The sequence below is a fragment of the Muscardinus avellanarius genome, assembly GCF_963383645.1.
Source record: "Muscardinus avellanarius genome assembly, chromosome: X".
Lineage (NCBI taxonomy): Eukaryota > Metazoa > Chordata > Mammalia > Rodentia > Gliridae > Muscardinus > Muscardinus avellanarius.
This window is the reverse complement of record NC_137792.1, coordinates 98,001,125-98,027,124: the sequence shown is the minus strand read 5'-3', so window position 1 is coordinate 98,027,124 and position 26,000 is coordinate 98,001,125. Positions and strand designations below refer to the sequence as shown.

The 26,000-nt window shown below is 36.1% G+C and overlaps 1 protein-coding gene across 1 annotated transcript in view; it reads left to right on the top strand.

Moving 5' to 3' along the window:
- Positions 1–13,475: 13,475 nt before the first annotated feature.
- VSIG1 (V-set and immunoglobulin domain containing 1) overlaps positions 13,476–26,000 on the top strand; it is a gene marked incomplete at both ends in the record, with an annotated part of 36,461 nt that continues 23,936 nt past the window's right edge. The window contains one exon of the mRNA XM_080718968.1: positions 13,476–13,524. Within this exon, the coding sequence (XP_080575094.1) occupies positions 13,476–13,524 (49 nt within the window). The remainder of the gene's footprint in view (positions 13,525–26,000) is intronic.

Sequence of the window (26,000 nt, the reverse complement as noted above, 5' to 3'; positions counted from 1 at the left end):
TTAGATGGAGAAATAAGAAACTTCCATGACAAACAGAAACTGAAGGAATTTATGTTTTCAAAACCAGCGTTAGAGAAAATACTGAAGGAGATTAACTACAAAGAAGAAATAGGTAATACACGCCAGAAACAGAGAAACGAGATTTTGCATCCAGCAGACAACTAAACAAAGAAGAATATATTCATGTGTTTATTGGTTAAAATCTTTGGAGATTCATTATCTATTTTAGTCTTTTACCTATTTCTAAATTGTATTGTTTGCTTTTATTTTTGATAATTTTTAGGATTTCTATTTGGAATATTAATATTCCTTCAGATATAGCATTTGGAAATATTTTACCCCATTCTATCAGTAACTTTCAACTATGTTTACATTGTCTTTGGATGTACAATATTTTTTTTATTTTTTAGGAAGTTTTTTGCTTATTCTGTTGTTGCCTGTGCCTTTGAAATCATATCCAAGAAATCACTGCCAATTTTAATGTTGTGAAGTTTTATGACCCAGGTTTTCTTCTAAAAGTTTATAGTCTTAAGATTTACATTTAGGTCTTTTATCTATTTTGAGTTAATATTTGTATATGGTGTTAGGTAAAGGTCCAACTTTATTCTTTTTCATGTAATTATTATTTTTCAACAATATTTCGTGAAAGGATCACTATTTCCTTAACCAAATGTTCTTGGAATCCTTGTCAAAAATAACTTGACCATATATGGAATAATTTATTTCTAGGCTTTTTATTTTACTCCACTGGTTTATATATCTGCCTTTAAAGCTGTACTACACTGTTTCAATTAATGTAGGTTTATAAGGTTTGAAATCAGGAAATGTAAATCTTCTAGCTTTGTTCTTTTTCGAGATTGTTTTGGGTATTTAGAGTTCATATTTCATGTTAGGATAGATTTTTTTTCTGGAAAAAATGTATGATAGTTTCACCTTAAAAAAAAAAAAAGAAAAAATATCCTCTGGTAAGAAAGAAAGCAAAAAGAATTATTGAAATGTTATCACTAAGTGATCAAAAGTTTGATATCAGACAAAAAAAGAGTGACTGTTGTACTTTGAGGGAGGTAGTTAGGAAAGGGATCTCTGAGAAGGTGACATATGAGAAAAGACTTTAAGAAAGGGAAGATGCACAACATACAGTTAGCTGGGGAAGAGCATACCAGAAGAATAGAAGATGCAAAGGCCCAGAGGCTCGAGTGTGTTTATCATGTTTGAGGAATGTCAAGGAGGCCAGAGTGGCAAGGGAGGGCCAAACCATGTTGTCCTCCACCACCCAACCACTACTGAGCATGCAGCCTAGCTAAACAATGGGATAAGGAATCTTGGCCTCACTGGGATGACTGTTGGCAGATACGCATAGGTTAAAACAAATTTCCCCACAAATATGTGCTTCCCTTACCTCCCTCCTTACCCAGAATCCCTCCCACAAGTTTCTCAGGTACAGGTCCCAAAGTTGACCAGTCACTGTTTGCCTTGGGAGTATCATGAACTGGCAGAGATTGGCCAAAGTTCTTCCTTGCTGGTCAGGGCTGGGCACTAGTTATGCACCTCCACCCAGTTGGAAAGGTCTCCGGAACTGTTATTCATCAGATACACTGGTATTTAGAACAACTTGAGTTTTCTGCCTTTGCACCTCTCCTTTTCTCAGAAAGCCACCCCCAATGAGTCAAGACACGCATATTATACTCCATGCTTCCCCTCTACAATTAGCTATGAGAGCTAGGGCAAGTCTGGTACTCTGTGAAATGCAGTGTCATTAGGTTGTCTGGGTCTTAACTCTCTGTGCATGGTGGGCCACTTACTTTATAAGTTTGGAAGCTAGCCTTTGTGACCATCCTCATGCTGCTCCATCCACACATAAGCATAGCTGGGTTGGTGGCACAGGTGGAGGGGTTTAACTGAACCCCCAAAATATTTACCCCAAATATTCTCCTTCCTGGCTTCTTTTTCCTATGGACCCGGACAGTCCCACCATTAGTCACTTCCACCCTGGAGGCTATCTCCAGGGTGACACCTAAAAGCCACCAGATATATGTGCTTGCCTTATGTACACATGGCTCAGTGGTCCTTCTAGGAAGCAGAAAAGAAGCACATCTCCCGTGAAGGAGACTGTTAGAAATTCACTGGAGGAGGCTAGGCATGGTGGCATATGCCTGTAATCCCAGTAACTGGGAGGCTAAGTCAGGATGATCCCAGAATCAATTCACTTGGGAGAGGCTCAGGTAAGACTACTACATGTCTTTGAGCAGCTCAGAATCAATGAGCCAGAGGGAACCAGGAGGCCCACTGCTTGGAAATGTCTTAATAAATGGCAGCTCTAAAGACAAACTTGGTTGTTCTCACAGTTTGGTTTGAGGATAGCTCCTCTATAAACTATTCCTGAGCTCTACCGTTTTTGGGAGCTTAAACCACAGAGTAATTCACTAAAAGGGCTGAATTATCTTGTTTTCTGATCTTAGCTCTGGGCTTTCCTCAGAGTGCCTGCTGCAAAGGATTGTGGGAGTCCTAAGTCTTTCTTCCCATCTGAAGGGCTGAACTACCAGGCAAACTTGAGGCAGAGGAGTAGACTTTGGGGACAACGAGTGCTTGTACAGTCCAGAGGCCCAGCACCTAAGGTAAAGGAAGGGCCCCAACTGTAGGAGGAGGACAAATACTTTTTCTTACACTCTAAGAGTTAGAACAGCCTGTGAGCTCAATCAGGCCTGAGATCCAGGATCAAATTCTTCTTTTGTGAGTTCTCTTTGTAAATATAGTAGTAGGAATCAAGATGTTCCTTTCACTTTGAACCAGGACTCCTAAGATCACAAGAAGTCAGCTGGGTAAGAAGCAGAGGGTGGTGAGACCAGTGGAAACGGAAGGGTGCTTGCCCCATTTAAAGGCAACAGCTACTACCCATCTGTCCTCAGTGGTTACCATGTTTCAACCTGACAGGCTGGCCCCATTTAACAGTGTTTTATTCTTTTAAGAGAAATATTCTTACAAGCAATGATAGAATTCCCCATATTTGGATGTTAGATTTATATTTATCTAATAAGCATGTTGATAATATTTGCTATCTGCAGGCAGTGTTCTAAGTACTTCATAATAACATGTGGTTCTTTTAATGATCTTATGAGGTAGGTCTTATTACACTTCATCTTGTGGATGAGAAAAATGAAGCATAAAGCAATTAAATAACTTGCTCATGGTCCCTTAACTGCTAAAGGGCAGAGTTTAGGTTTAACGCTAAGCAGTCTGATTTTGGAATCCATGCTCTTTGTCACTGTAACTAGGCTGCTACTCTTTAGAACAAACATATAAGCAAACCAAAGGCAGGAAAAAAAACCCCAAAATTCCAAAGGGACATGCAAAATACCATGTAGGATTAAAGACAAATAGATAAATGAATAAAACCCCAGGCCTTTTATTTGCTTCCTTTGTTTTAAAACAATTCATCAGAATTTGCAAACTTTACCATTTTTTTCTACTTTTGTTGTCTACTTTGTTAGTTCGTTCATGCCTGACTCCTCACTTAATTCCTTTTTTCAATATCTCCATGTTGATTTCTTTCCATCTCTTCTATCTTGTCTCTTTGCTTTTCTGTCACTCTTGCCCTCTGAAATGCGCTCGCTCTCTCTCTCTCTCTCTCTCTCTCTCTCTCTCTCTCTCATTTTCATTTTCTTCATTGTCCACCCCAAATCTTCACCTTCGAAAATCCTTATATACCACATTGTACACTAAATATGTATATTTACTCTTTGTCACTTAATAAAAACTTTAAAATATCTTGCTCAAATATTCCCAGAATCCTTGTCCCCTGCCCAGTAGAACTCAGTCAGAGGATGGGTGGGGGAAGCTAAAGACATCATTTCTATGAGTCATGTTCCCTTTTCTGCATTAGTATTTGTTGCTTCTGTCACCTAACAAGCCTTTCATAATTATATATTACTTAATATTAATCCCTGCTTTGTGTGTAATTTGTCTTGTCTTCCCAGCAACAGTATGATCCTAGGGAGAAGGGACTGTGTTGATTATGTATTTTATTGTCCCATGCCCATATAAATCATGCACTTTAGAGCAGTCTCACTTAAAGACCAAGTTCAGGCTCTGCCAATTACAAGCTGTGTGATCAATGATAATCCATTTGCTTCCTTGAGCTTCATCCTCCTCGTGTGTGGCATGAGTAGTAGAACTAATACCTCCTTCCAAGAATTACTGTGGAATAAAATGAATATAAAATGGGTTGCCCAGGACCTGACTGCCATCTGGTAAAACATCAGCACTTGTTAGCTCTTATTGTGGCACAGATTGGGAAGCTGTGAAATGCTTCTATCTCATGACTTCAAACTCTCTTTTTTTAGGCTTAATTTCACTCAGGTGTGGCATTTCTAGGGCATGTTGGATAGAACTGTTTACAAATAAAATTGAGACCTACTATCATACATTCGAACATGATGTTCTATAGTTCAAGTCAAGCTTGACTTCTTCAAAATAGAAGGAAATGGGAGGGGGGTCTAAGACATCTTGGGTTTAATAGGGATGTTTGTGTGTCTGTGTGTATGTGTATGTACATGTGCATGAGTGCTGTGAAATTGTGCATACTTTTTTCAAAGCAGGCTTTATGATATGTGTTTGTACAATGCGTCAACACAAATTGCCTAGGAGTAGGCTTCCCCAAACATTTTAATGTACACAGCAGGTTGAGTCACACTATCGGTTAACATAGAGTTCCTGGTACTAACCCTTTCCAGCTTCCCTACTATCGCTAGGTAAGCAATCCCAGGCTACTCACCGAAAACTGACTCATACTTATTGTTAAAACACAACTTGCCAAAGGAGAAATTTCTGTATATAGTTCTTCTATCTAGGACAGGAAACAAAGATTTTCCAAATTCAAGTGGACAAAAATCTCCATGGCCCTCCTTAATATAAACCTAAAGTGTTCCTGTTTCACAGCCTTGCTGAGGTCCAGGTGCGGCATTTTTCCAGAATCATTTGGAGGACTCCCAATAAGATATCTGGAGGGCATATTTAGGGACTGAATGTTCATACCTGGCTCATCAAAGAGAGCAATTCCAGTCCTTATATATGGGGAAAGAGGGAGAAGAGGGCCACTCACTGTATACCAACATCATAGAATTCACTTGAGCATATTAATTTTTAGAGTCCCTATTTCTTACAACTTCATGGTTTACAGAGTTGTAGAATTATGCACTACTTTCTCTTCTTTTTATTGGTTTTTGCTTCCTATTCCTTTTCTTGGTTTCAAGGCAACCGAGTATTATTCTGAAATATTTTTTTTCTTATTGAAATGGATGGTAATGATGAGGATCATATGATTTTAGGCTTGGTTTTCAACAAATATACCACATCATGTACATTCAAATGAGCGCTATCCTTCAAAATAATTGCTTTGAGTTAACATGAACTTGAAAAAGTGAATTCACCAAACATCTCTTAAATACTTACTAGATGCCAGTACTGGGCCAGGTCCTTAAAGCTACAGTAAATTAGCAGTAAGTCAAGAACACATGCTCCAGAGTTAACTAACTTCAGCTGAAGTCCTAGCTCTGGCATTTAAATGACTTTAAGAAAATTTTTTCTGATTCTTAATTGTAGCAGTAAGTTGTTTACTGGGGACTGAAGCTTTGATCAATAACAGCCATAATCTTGTGGGGATGATTGGCAGCCATTTCACACAGGAAACTAGAAAAGTGAGACAAAATGGCTGCTCACTAGAAGTATGCAGTAAACAATGGTGAGGAGGAACCAATAGTCACCATGCTCTGAAGAGAACAGAACACTAACTTCATACGGAATAAGACACAGGGCACTTAATATGAATATTGATAATGGGTTAAGAGGGGTGACAATATGAGTCCTAGGTCCTTCTGTTACTATCCATGAGATTAGTACAAATTGCTTATTTTCTTGTGCTTCAGTTTCTTCACATACAAATAATACCTCATCAAGCTTTTAGGAGGATTAAGGAGAGATAATGGATAAAACACTTAGCACAATTTCTGGCCCAAACTGAGCACATGGGTATGCATAAAGTCATCAGAACATGGTTCTTTCTACTGTAGGGTCTTGCAATCTTGGAGGCATGAAGAGGAAAGTATATAAGTAGCTATGATATATTCTAATCAGTGTGTGACAGGTCTAAATTAGTGCTATAAAGGTGAGATGACATCATGTAGGAATTTGTGGACCATTTAGAGAGGAGTTAGTCTTTTCAGTGAGGCTTATAGGATGCGTAGATTTTTCAACAGTTAGTCTTGGTGGAATCAGTAATCTAGGAGAAGGAATAGCCAATGTAAAGGCATGGGGTGTGGAAGAGGAAATGAAGCATATGTTCATCCTACAGAGTATTCAGTTTTCTCTGGAGATCACTTGTAAGACTTTTGTTAAAGGCATTCTTTGTTGTTACAAATATAGTTAGGAAAGGCAGGGGTATCAGTTGAAGGCAGATAAAAAATGTTATATCTAGGAGGGAAGGTGATGAGGAGTCACGAAAGATTTAGGCACACAGTAATGATATTTTGGAGAAACTTCTCTGATAGGGTTACAAAAGATGTATAAGAGAGGGAGGAAGATTGGAGGTCTGAAGATGGGCTTGGAGGTTACAGCAACCATCCAAATGATAGATAATGGGAAGTTGAATTAGTGTATGGCACAGGAGAGGGGACGGAGAAGAAGGACTAAAGAAGACTTTCAGAAATTTCCTCAATAGGACTTACTGCTGATGGAATGGCAAGGTAAAGAAAGGTAGGAACCAATAAACACTCCAGTGAATAGTTACAGTGGGGTTACCTGCAACATTATTTGGAAAGTGGCACAAATTCGCAGACAGTAAAAAAAAAAGTGATGTGGAGTTTGCAGCACCTATAAGAGGGCCTATAAGGGGAGATGCCTGGCCAGATGTGGACATGCATACCTGTAATGCCATTACTTGGAGGGCTGAGACAGGAGGACCGCTGGGCAAGGCTAGCCTTAGGAACTTAGCAAGATTCTCAGAAACTTAGTGAGACTCTATTTACAAGAAAAAATATAAAAGGCTGGGGGTGTAGCTCAGAGATGGAAAGTCCCTGGGTTCAATCCCTAGTACCACAAAAATTTCATTCTATCTCACAAAAATACACAAAAATTCCAGGTGGATTAAATATTGATTCATAAATCCAACCATTTGACAAACAGTTCTTGAGTGCTTGCTGTGGGTTAGGCACTGTTCTGTCAATAATAAAACAGACAGAAACCTTTCATCTCTTGAAACTTTCATTATAGCTGGGTGAGAAAGTGAACAAATAGATGAATAGTTCAGTACCCACCCTTAGCCATGGGTGATATATTCAGTGGATTCCTGAAACTATGAATAATCCAAACCCTATATATACCATGTCTTTTATACATACATAGTTATGATGAAATTTAATTTATAAAATAGGCACAGTAAGAGATTAGCAAAAATAACTAATAATAAAATAGAACAATAACAATAAATTAATAAAAATAATTTAAACTCATAAAATATTTTTTAATTTTTCATTTAATATTTGATCCTGGTTGACTTTGAACAACTGAAACCATGAAAAACAAAACCATGGATAAGGGGCAACTACTGTGTATTTGCTGTGATATAAAAAGGCAAAAAGTAGAAGGCCTGGGAGGACTGGTGTGAAGAAAAGTTGAAGCTTAAAATTGTGTGAACAGAGGTAGGCATGGTAATGCACACTTCTGATCTCAGTACTTGGGAAGCTGTGGCAGAAGAATTGCAGGTTCAAGCCTAGCCTCAGCAACTTAGCAATACCCTGTTTCCAAATAAAAAATAAAATAGACCTAGGGGTATAGCTCAGAGGTAGAATGCCCCTGAGTTCAATCTCCAGTACCAAAAAATCATGTGACCAAGAGACATTGCGCTAAAAAACAACAATTGAGCAAAGACTTGAAGATAATGAGGGAGTTAGGCCTGCTGACATCTGAGGGAACATTGTATCACTGGTAGCAGAATAGGCCATCAGTACAAATGACCTAAGAAGTGGGGCAGGCCTGACTAGTGGAGACTCAACAAGGAGAGTAGAATAGCTGGAGCCCAGTGAGAGGGATAAACATTGTAGATGAGGTCAAAGAGGTGGTAGAGTTGGTAAGAAAGATCAATTTTAGGGACTTCTAAGCTATTTTATTTTTATCTTGTTAAAATGTTAATATATTTTACTTAATGTATCTCAAATATCCCTTCAGTATGCAAGCAGTTTAATAATTAATGATGTTGTGCTTTAGTTATTCATGCTAAGTCTTTGAAATCTGATCTCAACTCAAGAGTTCAAAAACTAGGTATGACTTGTGGCTACCACATTGAAAATCACAGTTCTAAGAGAAAAACCAGGGTCACTAAAAAGGATGTTAGCAAATATATGGGTTTATTATTGCCCTGTATCAACTGCCTAGAATGTGTCAACCAAGGTATTTAACGTATAGGCTATTAATTTAGAAGCCTTTGGTTTTTACTCTGAAATAAATTGGGATATAGTGGAGAATCTGAGCAAAGGTAAGAAATGATCTGATTTACGTATTAAAATAATCCTTCTACTTGCTGTGATAAGAGTAGACTGAAAAATGACAAGAGTGGAAACAAGAAGACCAGTTAGGTTGTCACAGTGATACAGGCAGTGCTTAGAGTTTGGTTCCTTTTGAATATGGAGCCCAAAGTATTTGCTAATGAGTTAGATGAGTCATATGGGAAGAAAGGACTCAAGGATGATACTGAGCAAATGGAAGGTCAGAATTGCTACAATTTAGATGGCAAGAGACAAAAATTAGAAGAATATATAAAACTATGTGTTATTTAATAATAGTATAGAATAATACTTCTACTATAGTTTTGGATTGTGCAAGGTTTTCTTAGGAAAGCCATGAAATTCAGAATCTGAAGCAAAAAAAATCGATAATAAACACAATGCAAACATTTTTATGTTGAAAGTCCTAAAATTTTTAAACAGTGATGAATGAAAAGAAAATTAATTTTAACATATATATGAAATCTGGAATAAAATTCATTATTATAAGTAATACTTCTACAACATAAAAAGAGAGATAATCCAATGGGGAAAAATAGGCTTAGGCTGTAATCAGGCAATTCACTGGGAAAAGAATACCAGCTAGACCAGGAAATGTGTGAAAAGAGGCTCAATCTCTTTAGAGAGATACAAAATAAAATAAAAAGTAATAACAATTTTTACTAGTGATACTAGCAAAAGTTCATAATTTTCATTGTCAAGCCTATGGATAAACAGGCAGGCACTCTCACACACTCTTAATGGAGGTGTAGATTTGTCAAAAATTTCTGGTGAACAGTTTTTTCAGTCAACCAAAAGTTTAAATGTTTATGCTTTTTGATCCAACAATTTCATGTCTAGAAACCCAATTTACATAAATAATCACAGAAATGGCCAGAGATCCAGACAAAAGGATGATCATTGTACCATTGTTTATAATAGTGAAAAACTGGACACAATCTAATAATTCACTAATAGAATGGTTTAATAAACTATAGTATCCCCAAGCCATGAAATACTATGTAGACTTAAAACAGGTAAGGCAGACCTTTATGTGCCTTTAATGGGGAAAAGGCAAACTTTAATGGGGAAAGACAAATTATAAAAGAATATATGTAGTGTGATAGTGTGATCACCTTTATTTTGTTAAAAATCCCTTTGTGTGTAAATAGGTTTGTGCAGATGTGTAAGTGCATAGAAAATGGTCTGAGAAAAATACTGAACTCTTGTTGCCTGTGAGATTGAGCATGGTGTTACAAATGCGAATGAATGACGACTATTTTTCTTATGTATAAGTCTTTGTTCCTTGAAATTCTTTTGCAAATAAAGTGTATTACTTTTGTAATTTTTAAGTAAAAAATGAAGGACAAACCAGATAACACATATTTCTGAAAGTTTCCAAGAAAGAATCTTGGAGGCAGTGGCATAGTTGTTACATTACAGTCACACCAGGCCACTGTGCAGTTGATGGGAACGGCTTTGAATATGTGCTATGTGGCCTTGGTAAAGACACAACATTTCTGAGCCTCAGTTTTTTATATAAAAAATGTGAATACCTGCCCTGTTTATTTTATTGAACAATTGCAAAGGTAAAGTGGAAAAGCAGTTTAAAATTATGAATCCTTATAAAATGCAAAGACTAATATTTAATATGCTAGTTAATGGCTTACTGCTTTTGAGAAATAGCCAATTAACATAAAAATTCAGTTCCAAGCAGAGAATTTGAATGATCTCTTAAGATTGTTCTAACAGAATTGCTCCTGCCCTGGTTAGGTTTTACATAGTGGTAGTGTAGGTATTTTTCTTAAATTTTCCAGCATATTTTATGTTTCTGTGAGCTATCCTTGTACAGATGGATTTTGACATTGCTCTCAAATCATACCCTCCACCTCACCCATCTTAGGGATAACTAGCATAGATATATTGAATTAATCAATACGATTTTATTTACTTAGCAATTATTTTGTGTTTAGCACTCCCCTTGGGTAGATGACAAACATCCAAGTTTGTTTGGAACTGTTAACAGTTCATGCTCTCTGTCCCACGCATTGCCAATAGTGCTTCTTCCATTCTCAAAAATCTTAATTTAATGGTCAATTGTATGATCACTCTACTATGGTCACTTGTGGGACATGGAGGGAAACACAGGAGGATTCTGGCTTATAAACACTAGACTTCCAAATTTGTCTCTGCCTCCATCTCTACCTCCATACCACTGGAAATGCCAATATTGCTTTCAGGCATGTCATTGTGAAAATAAGGGACTTCTTGGAGAATTCGTGGACTCAAATGTCAAGGCAAATACCAGACCGAGATGAGCTAGCAGGGACCTCTGGAGGGCCACTCTACAAGCTTTCTTCCCTGCAGAATTTCTTCCCCCGAAATATTTCTCCTCATTGCACTGGCTAGTCCTCACAATTAGAAATTTATCTGGGGGAACATAAGCTTTCTATTTTCAGTAGTGTGAACAGGTTGGGGAATGTTGATGTAAACTGATCTTAACCTCCTTACATGAAGCTGGTCTCTGCTTATGCAGATGAGGGGAATGTTTCTGGAAAAAAATAGGAATATAAAGGAAAAGAAATTTTGAAGCATGGAATGTTCTGGGGAGTGAGATTTCCTCTTCAAAGCAACCAAGGGACAGAAGGAATACTCATGCGAGTGGGATCAGAGTGGAAGGTAGGTGTCAGGGACATGCAGTACTCATTTTGGGGGAAAATGTTGTCATATGCACAACTCATGTCTTAGGAAAAGAAAGGAATGTTCTTTTTATGCCAACTGCTGCTGCTTCTGCCCTTCTTTCTGTGGCCCAACACCCAGAATTCAAGCTGGTGCTGAACTATTTGCTACATAAGTCTGGGAATGAGACTTCCTTACAGCAGTGCTCCTATAGGAGTGTGTATTTTTATTTGGAGACACACCCTTTAATAAGTTGGGAAATACCTGTATAAGACCTGAGCTCTGGAGGGGCTCACTGTCAGTGGATTTAGGGGAGACTTGGATAATAAATAGGAAATTACTGGAGTATGATTATGTGCCATCTATAGAGTACCAATTGACTCTAAAATATGAATTTATGCTAGAGGAAGACAGAGAAAGTTTGTATGTATGATCATCAAAATATTCACATACTACAGCATGACTCATCTGCACCAAGAATATGCTTGCATAGGCATTAGAAGGGAGGTGAAAATTCAAAGTAATTACAAGTCATCTGGAGCCAAAATTTGGCATCAGGCATGAGCACAGATGGGGAAGACTACAAGGAGGAATTAGGGCTGATGGAAGCAAAATGACTGTCTCAGAAGCAGAGGGAAATTGGCTTGGCTAAGGCAAAATGGGGTCAAACATTTCCCTAAAGTTCAGAAAACATACCGCTTCAAACTTGGGCACATATATGTGACTAAATGCTTTGAGGCAATAAATCTTGACAGAAGTTTTCATGCAGATGATATGACATGGCTAAAGTTCAGATGAGGTAAGGACCAGATCTTGGAAGGCTAGGAATCTAGATGAAGGACTTTCTGAAGGAGTCCATATGGGTGTTATTCAAAATGCTTGACTAGTGTTGAAACAATTATCTGCTGCTGATACACAGGATGAATAAGGAAGTCAGGGAGGCCATTTAGGAGCCTACTATGGTGGGTTAGAGATGAGCTGAGTATGTGGAAACAATAAGAGCAGCAAATTGGAAGAGAGAAATTTAAGAATCATTATAAAGATGGAAACAACAGGACCTAGAGATCTTGTGGGGAGACAGCCAGAGGAGGTCCTTAGATTTTTCAGGGTAATTACATTTGAGAGGGAATCTATTAGAAGTTCACATTTAGCCAGACATGGTGGTGCACACTTGTAATCCCAGCATTGGGAGGCTGAGACAGGAGGATCACAGGTTCATGGCCAGCATCAGCTACTTCATGAGGCTCTTTTCAACTTAGTGAGACCTCGTTTCAAAAAGAAAGAATAAAAAATAGGGCTGGGGGTGTAGCCTAGAGGTCGATATCCCTTGAATTCAATCCCAAGTGCTGCAAAAAAGAATGAGGAGGAGGAGGAAGAGGAGGAGGAGGTTCACATTCACATCAAGTCTTCTCATCTCTGCCATTTTTCATACCTTGCTACTGCCAATAAAACCCTATAGCATCTATTCAGTAATTTAAATCTGAGAAAATATTTTGATGAGCTCATTCAAAACTCATCCAGTGGAAGTCCTGAAGCATCAATTCACTAACCTGATTTTGAAAAATTAGGCGAGTGAATAGGTGCTGTAAGGTTTCTAACTTGAGAAACATAAGCATGTAATTCATTCCACTGCCAGTGTTGGATAAAGGTAGTGACAACTGCTAGTGCTTAAAACAACAACAACAACAACAAAAAACAAGTCTCATGTCCAGAGTTTGTTCAAATAGAAAGGAAGGTTTTTCACTTTATAAGCCCTGTGCCCTTCCTGTGAACCCCATCTCACAGGGAAACTTATAGCACCAATTTACTAACCTAATGTGCAAAAGGAGGTTAGTGAATCAATGGTAGAAGACATTCGTGGAGATATTTGAAATTAATTAGCCTTGTCAGCTCTTACTCGTATAGGCTCTCTTCCAACTGTATCTTTTCCCACAAGTACAAATTTTTAATAAGATTAATTTTAAACAATGAGACTTAGAGAATCTGTGTACAAGGATCTTGAAGAATCTAAATGTGTGGGTTTATTATTAACACAGTAGCAAATATATCAAGGAAACACACCCCATGAAAAGTGTTTCAAAGAAACACAGACTTGCTCTGGGAAAGGTCTGTACCCAGTAAGTAAGCCCAAAGAGGCATGTTTGCTTGGCGATGACCAGCAGATAAGCCTGGCGGACTTCATTGTGATTGAAGAAGCCAGTACGAGAGTCAGCCTGGTTCAGGCAAGCTACTGGCACCCACTGCTCTCAACAAAGCTCGACACAAATGGCGTTCACATTTTGGAAAGTCTTTCTGATCCTCAGCTGCCTTGCAGGTAAGGAAAGGATCACCATACCACCAAAGAAAATTGGAAATGGAGTTTTTGTTTAGACTGAAAGTACAACTTTTTTACATAGAATTTTCCTCTCCTGTACGTCAAGGGAATTGTGACTAGCACACTGAATAATTTTCAGAGCTCTTTCATAGCAAACATGTGCTATACTGATACTTTGGGTATCCAGCCTGTACTAAAATTGTTTTATGGAGCTTCTGAAATGAATTTTTCTTGGAAAAAAAAATCACCAGATCATTATTTACTTTGTTTGAAAGGTGAACAAATGCATTTTCTCAGAAACATGTTTGTATTAAGGATAATTTCTTCTCTGTTTTATTTAATGTTTCTTTTAAACCCACTGTGATTGACTTGCTTTGCTACAGCAGGAAGATTCTGGGTTTAAACCTACCAGGACTTAGGTATGGGAAGAATAGAGACTAATTGAGTGCTTAATTATTTAATAGCTCTTACAGAGTTGTGGCTTTTCAAACCTAAGACTGTATTTTGGGAAACATGTGGGTGATTTATCATTGTGCACAATACAGATGATTTTAGGGATCTAAACAAAAAAATATTTTTTTGAGTCAAAATCCCAATACTTGCTAAAGCCAGAGAGATCAGAATATCCCTTGGCCAGATTTTTTTTTCAAATGCCACAAACATTTTGAATGTTTTGATGATAAACTAAGGCAATGGTAGATAAAATAATATTGTTTATCAAAAAACATTTTCACAAAGCCATCAGTAATATTAGGCAGTTATTAGAATGAGATTTACTGAGCATATTTAATGATACAAGAAAATGATCAGGATAAAATATTAAGTTAAAAAGCAGAATACACACATAACTATAATAAATTACTAGATGGTAATATACTGAAGCACTCATGGTAGTTACATCTGAGTTATGGGATTATAGATTATTTTTATTTTATTTTTCAGTTTTTCAATATTTTCCAGGTTCAGTCCAAAGTCTGGTGCATGCTATTTCCCCAGGCTCTGTACTATTTTATAATTTTAAAAACTGTCACTTTTATAAACTATCTTGTGGTTTATAATAATTCTGTACATATGAATTACTAAATGTTTAAACAAAGATGTTGTATGATGTCAAGTCACCAGAAAGCAATACTGCATTTATCCCATTACATAACCAGGCCATATACCTGGAAACACATGTTACTATTTGCCTCCCCCATAGAATATTAATTTAAGTTTAATTTCAGATAGAAAAAATTTTAGTCCCTTTCAAAAGGCATTATTGTAATTAATAGCCAATTAGGTCAAAACTAAAGCCTTCTTCATCAACCATCTAAGATCTTCTACACAGTCCATACTTATGGTCAAGTCTTACTTCCCTATATGAGGACTTACCTTGGCCTATACTAGATACAGGGCTTAAAACAGTTCAAGAATGATTTTTACTGTAATTAATATATATATATATATATATATATATATATATATATATATGTGTGTGTGTGTGTGTGTGTGTGTGTGTATAACTTTTATGGATTATAAACACAATTCATGGTCATTGAAGAAAGGTTGGAAAAATATGAATATGAAAAATAAAACACCTGAAATCTTACCGCTTAAATTTGGGTGAATTTCTTATCAATGTTTTTCTTTCCAAGTGTACATTATATTAAAAATTGGGCTCTTGCTGGGCCTAGTGGTGCACACCTGTATTCCCAGTACTGGGAGACTGAGACAGGAGGATTGCAGGTATGTAGCCAGCCTCAGCTACTTCGTGAGGCTCTCCACAACTTAGTGAGACCCTGTTTCAAAATAAAGAATTAAAAATAGGGCTAGGGGTGTAGCTCAGAAGTAGGATGCCCCTGTGTTCAATCCCTAGTACAGAAGATAAATAAATGAGTAAATAAGTAAATAAATAAATAAATAAATAAATAATAAATGGGCTCTTACCTTTTATACATTTCATACTGTTTAAAAAGTTATTTAGCCTGATGGTGGGATCTTACATTGACTTTTAGGACAAGGCCAACAATAATGAATACTTCATAAAATAAATAAATACTTTAGAGTGTTTTTAAGTTATTATATACTTGGTTCTGTTGGTATACAGTGTATGCTATGTATCTATGCATATGTGACCTAGCTGGCTCAAAGCAAAATATAGTAGTCATACCAAAAGATGGAATAAAATAGAGTATATTTCCATTTGCTGTACTTACATATGTATGGAAATCAGAGAAAGGAGGATTTAGTTAACCAATGACCTCCATTGACGGCAATGCCTGTCAATCAGTTATGACGCCCTACTTAAATTTGCTTCAGAGAGAATATTGTTTATCAAAATTCACTTGAGAGAATGTCACTTCTTGGTGTCAGGCATGATGCTTTGCACATAGTGGGCCCATAGTAAATGTTTGCTGAAAGAATGAATTACCTTCCCAATCCCCAACATCCAGAAAATATTTTCATATATATATATATATATATATATATATATATATATATATATATATTTGAAATCAATTTTCTGTACAAATAAGCAAGGCACATTTAATTTTAATCAAAATATTTTTATAATTTCTTAGGAGGTCTTAGTTTAAATTTCAACACAGGAAAACTAATTATAATCAAGAATTTCTTCTACAAAAAATTCATGCATATCATTCAGATCCTTGTAATATGTATTAGTCACTTATTAGGAAGATATGTTAATGTTGTTTTCATTTTCTGGAGAGATGTACTACTCATTTGAAAGCAGTAATATACTTGAACTTTGGTTTTACAGTCAAATCCAAAAAGTGAATGATTATTTGGTGAAAATATTTTATAAATCAAAGTGAAGCACATACATGAAGTTGATGGTAATTAAATCCTTCCAAATGCATAAGATTAAATAAGACTAATAGGGGAATATTTTTTATGTGGTTTATTAGGAGAATAATAATCTTCCAAATAAGCAAAAATAGTCTTCCAAATAAGTAAATTGTTTGCCCATATTATACACGAATGAATGATTATTACCAAATAAAAAGGTGTCATATTAAAATGTTGACTTAAGTGTACACAATTTGAAATATTTTCCTTTAATATGCAGTGATTTTAAGCAAAAAACTCATAATTCAACCAAATGTACATTTTTAAATTTATTTATTCAAGTCAGTAAGGGAAATTGGAAGCCTGAATTTTGTTTAAATTTAGGTGCTTATCTCCAGCTCATTATTTATTCACAGTCCTGTTAATATACTTTTCTGAATTTTTCAACTTCTAAATGTTTTTTTTAATTTAGAATGAATTAATTCAGGGGAAAGAAATCTTTTTTTCCCCTGATATTCACAAAATTGCCTCCAGTTTAGGACTAAATTTGCACTGTTCACTATCCACATGTAGCCATGTAAATTAGAATTATAACATTATTTCCTCAGTCTTACTAGCCACATTTCAAGTGCTTAATACATGTGGGTAGTGTCTACTGAAGTGGAATGTGTGAATATAGGACATTTGATCATTATAGAAAAGTCTGCACTAGAGGATGAGCTCATAAGTTTAAGTAATATGCATTAATTGAATACGTTATATTTTTAAGGCACCAATCTTAAATTACATAACTCTTAGACCTGAAGTGTTTTGCTATTATATTAGCATTGAGCAGTATCTCAAAAACATCTTTTCTTCAGAATTTAAGAATTGATTATGGTGTTGAACCATAATCTAGGCATCTAGGCAATAAAATGGTCTTCAGATTTTGCCTGGCCAGTTTTGTCCTACCTATTTGTAGGACAATGTATAATATTCTTAAAAATACTGTCTCACTTTAAATTTTGAAATTACTCTCCAAATTTCAATATGATATCACTGACCTTTTATAGATCTCAACTTATAGATTTATATATTTTCTATTTTTAAACCTTGAAAATGCTTGAATTCAACTTACAGTTAATAAGTTTTTTACTTAAATTTACTTCCATCCTGGTTTATACTATAAATGACTTGTTACTTGTTAGAAGAGTTCTCCACGGTTTAGCGCTATTTGTGGCACAAAATTGTTGTTCACCAGTTTTTTGTTGATAGGTTCTATGACCTCTTCCATGGTTTTCCTTGTACTGGGATTATTGTACCTTTGAACACTTTTGCTGAGAGTGGTCATCAAAGGTTTTACTTTGTTTTCTGCCTCATAAATTACCACCACTTGTCAATCTTATAACAGTTACTGGTACCCAAACAAGAACAAAAATGATGGACAAAAAATATCACTTATGGAAAGTTACTGGGAATTGTGTGTATGTGAGTGTGTGTTACTGGGGATTAAACTCAGGGACATTCTATGTTTGAGCCACACTCCCAGCCCTATTTTTTAATTTGAAAGAGAATTACACTGAGTTGCTAATGCCCTTGTTAAGTTGTTGTGGCTGAATTTGAACCTGCATTCCTCCTGTCTCAGCCTCCCAAGGATTACAGTTATGCACCACTATGCCCAGCTTTCTGGGAACTTTAATGAGTACCAAATCCCAGTTCCATACCTTTGCTTTTGGACACTAAAGATATTTGAAGGTCATCATTTAAGTACAGTCAAATATATGGCTAACTTCTAGAAGACAGGAAATGGGCTCTTTGAGGGCAGGAGAGAATAAAGTTCATCTAAGGAAGTTTATGTTGGAAAGAGTAGCTGCCTTATGAAGGCCAGTTTCATTTTTGGAAAAGGCATCATGGAAACCAAGAAAGCAGGGGGAGGATAAAATTGCAAGAATAAAATTGCATGGAATTAAGAGATGCTGTGTTTGTATCTACCCCAAAGCACTTTTCTCAATTAATCAATGCATTGGTTGCCATGTAAACGGCCAGATTTTGCCATGGTAGGCCTGGTTATAACAGAGAATACACCCATTAAATCTGGGAAACAGAAGATAATAAATATAATAGTTTGTCATATTTTTTTCTTTTTCAAAATGTTTATCCCCTAAATTTATTTTCTCTTACTGATGTCATTAAGTACAAAAATGAGAAGTCTTTGAAACCTCCCATGTTCACTGATAGACAATTATTATTGTTAAAATAACCATATTACCAAAAGTGATCTACAGATTCTATGCAATCTCTCAGGATATCAGTGACAATCTTCACAAAACTAGAAAAGACAACCCTAAAATTCACATGGAAGAAAAAAAATACACAGAATATTCAAAGCAATTCTGAGCAAAATGAGCAATGTTGGATGTACAATACTTGATTTCAAACTATACTACAGAGCCATAATAACAGAAACATAATGATGCAGATATAAAAATAGAAACAAAGGCCAATAGAACAAAAGACATAGAAACAAATCTACATCATCATATCCTTGGCAAAGTTGCCAAAATATACACTAGAGAAAAGATAATCTCTTTAATAATTGGTGCTGGAAAAACTGGATATCCAAATGTAGAAGAATGAAACTGGATCCCTGTTTCACTCTGCATAAGTCAACTCATAATTGATCAAAGACCTAAATATAATACCAGAAACTATGCAACTGTTAGGAGAAAAATAGGGAAACACTTCAACATATAGGCACAAGCAAAGACTTCCTGAATAGGATCCCTGTAGGTCAAGAAATTAAGAATTGATAAATGGGATGACATCAAATTAAAAAGCTCTGCATAGCAAAGGAAACAACAGAGTAAAAAGACAACTGACAGAATGGGAAAAATATTTTGCTAGCTAATCTTCTGATAGGATTAACAACCAGAATATATAAAGAACTTAAAACCCCAACACTTAAAAACAAATAATCCAATCAATAAATGAGCAAGTGAACTGAACAGACACTTTTCTCAGAAAACAAAGTACAAATGGTAGATAACTATATGAAAATATTTAACATCTTTATTCATCAGGGAAATGCAGATCAGAAATTCCATCACACTCCATTTAGAGGACAATCATCAAGAATACAAATAACAATAAATGTTGTTGAGGATATAGAGGATGGGAGTGGAAGAAGTACACTGTACACTGTTGGGGTAATATAAATTAGTACAGACACTATGAAAAAATATAAAGATTTCTGAAAACTTATAAATAGAATTCCTGTATCTACACCTCTCCTTTGTATTTACCCAAAAGAATTAAAATGAGCATGCTTTAGAGATACAATGTTTATCACAGCAGTTAACAATAGCAAAGTTATGGAGTCAGATGAATGGGTAAAGGAAATAAGGTATATATACATAATGGATTTTTATTCGGCCATGAAAAAGAATAAAATCCTGTCATTTGCAGGGAAATGGATGGAATTAGATACCATCATTTTGAGCAAAATAACTGATACTAAGAAACTTATTGTATGTTTCCCCTTATATGTGGAATCTAGAGAGAAAAAAAGGAATGCTACTAAAGTAAAAGGGTGACAATTAGGATAGAGGGAAGGGATCAGTAGTAGAGAGATGTCAGTAGGGTTACCGGGGAGTGAAACTGACCAACTGTCTATGTATCTGCAAATATGCCACGATGAAACCCATCATTAAAAGTGAGGAACACCAATAAAAAAGTCTTTGAGTATGCAAAATCGCGAAAGTGGACAGGAATTTGTCCTTCTGTATGGTTTTCATGGTCTCTGTGTCCTTATTCTACCCCCACATTCTTGTCCCTTGTAAACCCACAGGCAAATAGGGCTCCCAATCCATATTTTCTGTATTACAGACAGCATCTCTTGAAACTTACTTTCTGAAAAACTTGTATACTCTCTGACTTTCCAAAGAATAATAAAGTTAATCAGATGAGCCAACACCACACTATAGTATTACCCAAAGTATTGTCACCCTACATAGTCCTTTGGAAAGTGCTTGTGCAGGATTGAAAATTTCAATACAGTGGCAGGCTGGATTTGAGATGTGGTTATCTTTCATGTACTTCCAAATTACATGGGATGGGCAGCTCATTATCCCACTTTTTTCTAACCCAACAGTTCTCAGAATTTGTGGTCTCAGAAGCATCATATACACTTAAACCTGGGGGAGATTTCTGGTCTGTACCACATGCACAATAATGGTATTAATACCTATTTTTCCTTATTTATCCTTATTAAGCACAAATATGAACCCTAGAAATAAAGGCGAAACCAAGGGAGATTTCTGAAAGGTGGTAAGAAAGCAAACTGGTTTTGGACCCTGGGTAAAGCAAATATGTATGGTATCTTATATCTCCCACGCAAAAGAAGAAAGAGGCCCAGTTCTCACATTTTCAGATCCCCAATGTAGCAACAGAACAGCCCAGGAAAACTTCTAGGCTCAAAGCTTCTATATCAGATCAGCCCAACCGTACTGGCAGGAGGAACCATAAGGAGCCCAAGAAGAGTGGACAGAAGAAGCTTTCTCCTTTTTGACTGGGTATGAGACTCCTAATTTTCACCTAGAGATGCCAAAGTAGAAGTGAAGAACAGGCTACAAGGATAAAGCCCAAAGCATTCCCAGTCTAGGAAGGTTCTTTATTTCTGCAGGTCTATTACTCTTTTATGCCCGGAGACTCCAGGACAGCAGAGGACACTGGTATTAATTCTCCACCATTCCCCACTTAGAAACACTTGGCATCCTGACATAGTGAAACATTTCTGATTCCTCAAGTAACATGATCAGAAACAAATGGAAGCCCCAGTGATAGCAGATAAGCCAAACAGACCAAGACAAAACTGCAAGGAATATGAAAATTAAGCTTACATTAGAACTACAACCCACAAAAATAGATGTCTACCCATGTGTGAGACATAAATAAAATGGCTGCATGCTAAAAGAAATGTCATATGTCATTCCAAGAACAAAGAAATTATAACAAAGTGAGAAAAGACAGTCAAACTAATGCCAACATTGAAATGAATCAGATGTTGCAATTATCTGACAAAGATTTCATAGTAGCCATGCTAAAATGGATTTGATCATCAAAAAGCTTCTCTTAAAACAAGTGAAAAGTTAAAAAAAATAGCAGAAATGAAAAAGAAATGATAAAAACATAGTAACCATGGAAATTCTGTTATTTACAAAATGGATGAACCTGGAGGAGATTATGCTAAATGAAATAAGCAAGGAACAGAAAGACAAACACTACATGATTTCACTTACGTGTGCAATTTAAGAGTCAAACTCATAGAAGTAGAGATGGTTAGCAGTGGCTATGCATGAGGGGTGAGGAACAGGGAAAGTTTATCAAAGGGTACAAAGTTTCAGTTAGACAGGCAGATTAAGTTTTTCAGATCTATTGAATATCAAAGTGACCACAGTTAATAGTAATGCATTGTATATTTCAAAATTGATAAAAGAATAGGTTTTAAATGTTCTCACTACCAAAAATTGGTAAATATGTGAGATAACATGTTAACCAGTTTTATATAATTATCCTACAATGTATACAAATATTAAAACATCACATTGTATCTCATAAATACATACAATAATTAGTTGTATTTTATTTAAGTAAAATAATAATTCAAATAAGATTCATACATCAAACTGTCTACCATTTTCCTGAAGACTCTTAAATGTATAAGTTCACACTTAATTTCCTTTTTTCTTCTTGGAAATATTTTTAAATAAAATTGGATTACCTGCTCCTCCAGAAAACACAAATGGAGATTACAGAACTGAAATATACAGTAACAAAAAATGAGATGCTTGCTGATGAACTCAGTAGTAAAACAGAAATGACAGAAAATAGAATCTATATGTGGTGAAGCTATCCTTCAGGAATGAAGGGTAGTTTTCTGAAAGTGATCGTTTTCTGAAGGGGACGTAATGACATTCTCAGTCAAAGGAAAACAAGTGATCGGTCAGTAGCAGAAATATCTTTAATGAATGACTAAAGGAATTTGTTCAAATACAAAGTAAATGATAAAAGAAAGATGGTTGGAGCATCAGGAATGCAGAAAGAATAACAGCAAAAATATGAATACATACAGAAAACTACTCTTTAACTCATGAGTTTTACAAATCATAATTTGTATGATTGAAAAACTGTAAAATTATCTTATTCTCAAGGCAACAACATTTCAAAGTGGAAAAGATCAACGTATTTAAATGAAAGTGATGTTGATAAAAATGTACAGTGATGAAATATTGATACCAGTAGACTGTTATGAGTCATACATATATTCCAATATCTAGAGCACCCACTATGAAAACTATACAAAGATATACACTTTAACACACTGAATAAATATAGATTCATTAAAAAATGTTCAAATAAATGACAGAAAGGAAGAAAAGAGAAAGAGGAATCAGACCCCCAAAAAGAACAAACAGAAAAAAAAATAAAATGGCAAAATAAAGTGCTAACTGACCCTATTAGAAAATAAAAATTAATATAAGGGCTATAGGGGTAGCTCAGACATAGAATGCTCTGGGCTCAATAAGAAGAAAGAAGAAGGCCACACACAACCAAAGAATGAAATTAAATTAAAAAATAAAACTGAGTTGTGTATGGTGGCACCTATAATTCAAGCTACTACGGAAGCTGGGATAGGAAGATCACAAGTTTGAGGCCAGCCTGGCTAACTTAATGAGACTCTTTCTCAAAATAAAAATAAAAGGGCTAGATATGTAGTTCAGTGGTAGAGGGCCTCTGTATTTAATCATATTGCAAAAATAAATAAAGCCGAGCCGGATGTGGTGGCACACACTTGTAACCCCAGCATTTGGGAGGCTGAGACAGGAGGATCGGGTTTGTGGAGAGCCTCAGCTATTTAGTGAGGTCCTTTGCAAATCAGTGAGACCGTGTTTCAAAAGAAAGAATAAAAAACAGGGCTGAGGGTGTAGCTTGGAGGTAGAATGCTCCTGGGTTCCATTCCCAGTACTGCATAAATAAATAAATAAATAAATAAATAAATAAATAAATCTGAAAAGGCAAGATATTGAAACATGTAACTGGTTAATGTTGCACTGAGAAAAATAACACTAAATACTTGCATTAAAAATGAAAAAGAGGCTGAAGATGTATCTTAGCAGAGCATTTGCCTAGCAGGTGTGAAGTCTTGGGTTTAGTTCCTAGAACTACACACAAAATAAAAAAGGTCTAAGTTTCTACATCAAGGAACCAGGAAAAGAAGACTGAAATAAACCCCAAACAAACAGAATGAAAGAAATAATAAAGAGCTGAAATTATCAGAATTGAAATAGGAAAAATATTGAGAAAAATCAATGAAACAAAAGTTGTGTTCTTTGAAAAAACAGTAACATTGACAAATCTCTAGTAATACTGATAAGAATAGACCTTATACACAAATCACCAATATTAAAGATGAAATATGGGATATAAGTATAATTCTGCAGTCATTAAAATCATAAGGAGAAAAAATAGAATGATGACATACTATGAAAAACATTACAATTACATATTTGACAACTTAGAAAAAATGGGCCAATTCTATTTTTGTGTGTGTGGTCCTGGGGTTCCTAGAAGCCCTTCTACCTCCGTGCTACACTCCCAGACCTATTTTATATTTTTATGTGGAAACAGGGTCTCTTAAACCAGCACAGCTTGCTTCGAACCTGCGAGATCCTCCTGTCTCCGCCTTCCAAGCGCAGGGATTACAAGCGTGCACCACCACGCCCAGCGAGGGCCAATTCTTTAAACAAATTACTACAATTCACTCAGTATGAAGTAGATAATTTAAATATCCTTCTATCAATAAAAAATAATTGAGTTCATAATTTAAAAAGCTCCTGCAAAAGAAATCTCCAGGTTTATGCAATTTTCAGTGGATAATTCTGCCAAATATTTATAGAATAGTTAACATCAATTTTGTGCATTCTCCTTTAAAAAATAGAAAGCACTTCCAACTCATTTTATGAGGCCAGTATCTCCCCACAACCAATACTAGGCAAAAATATTACAAAAACACAAAATAACATCTGAGTGCAGTACTGAATATCTATAATCCAGTACTTGATAGGCTGAGATGGGGCTCATAGGCTTAAACACAGCCTCAGCAATTTAGGGAGACCCTGTTTCAAAATAAATAAAAAGATCTGGGGGTTAAGCTTGGAGGTAGAATATCCCAGGGTTAAATCCTCAGTATCTCTCATTAATTTAAATATACACATTTTAATGAAACATTGGCAGATTGAATGAAATAATGTCTAGGAATTATACATCATGACCAAGGGGATTTATTTCAAATATTCAAGACTGTTTCAACATTTAAATATTATTCAGAACAATAGTCCAAAGGAAATAATATGATCATATCAATTGATGCAGAGGAAGCGTTTGTTGTTGTTGTTGTTGTTGTTGTTTTTGTTTTTGTTTTGGTGGTACTGGGGTTCCTGGAAACCCTTCTACCTCCGGGCTACACTCCCTGACATATATATATATATATTTTTTTTTTTTTTGAAACAGGGTCTCTCAAGCCAGCTAGGCTGGCTTCGAACCAGCGCGATCCTACTGTCTCCGCCTCCCAAGCGCAGGGATTACAAGCGTGTACCACCACGCTGGCCAAAAGAAGCGTTTGACAAAATCCAATATTCATTCACGACTAAAAACTCTAAGCAAGCTGGGCATGGTGGCATACACTTGTAATCCTAGCATTTGGTAGGATTGAGACCAGAGGATCGCAGTTCACGGACAGCCTCAGCTACTTAATGAAGCCCTCCGCAACTTAGTGAGACCCTGTTTCAAAATAAAGAATAAAAAAATAGGGCAGAGGATGTAGTTTGGAGGTCAAATGCCCCTGGGTTCCATTCCCATATATGAAAAAAAAAAAACACCTCTAAGCAGAAGCCGAGTGTGGTGGTGTACACTTGTAATCCTCGCACTTGGGAGGCTGAGACAGGAGGATCGCACAGGTTCAAAGCCAGCCTCAGCTACTTAGTGACACCCTGTTTCAAAATAAAATATAAAATAGGCTTGGGAGGATAGCCAGTCGGGAGGTAGAAAGCCCCCGGTTCCACCCCCAATACCACCAAAAAAACAAAACAAAACAAAACCTCTAAGTGGGTTAGGAATAGAAAGTGAATTAGCTTTTTATTTATTTATTTATTTATTTATTTATTTATTTATTTATTGCGGGTCTGGGGATGGAACCCAGGGACATTTGATCTCCGAGCTACACCCCCTGCTCAATTTTTTATTCTTTATTTTGAAACAGGGTCTCACTGAGTTGTGGAGGGCCTCACTAAGTAGCTGAGGCTGTCCGAAAACCGCCATCCTCCAGGTCTCAGCCTCCCTAATGCTGGGATTACAAGCGTGCGCCACCACGCCCGACTGTGAATTAGCTTTTCTGAACTACTGTAGCAAGTTGCTACAAACTGGGTGGCTTAAAAAGAAATTTATTATCTCACAGTTTTGGAGGGCAAAAGTCATACATCAAATTGTTGGCAGGCTTAGATACTGCTGAAACCTCTGAAGGAAGATCTGTACCATGATTTTCTCCTACAGAGCGTCTGGGAATTCCCGGAATTCTTTGACTTGCAGATGCATCACTCTAATCTTGGCTTTTATCCACACACAGTCTTTCTATTTGTCTGTGCTAGATC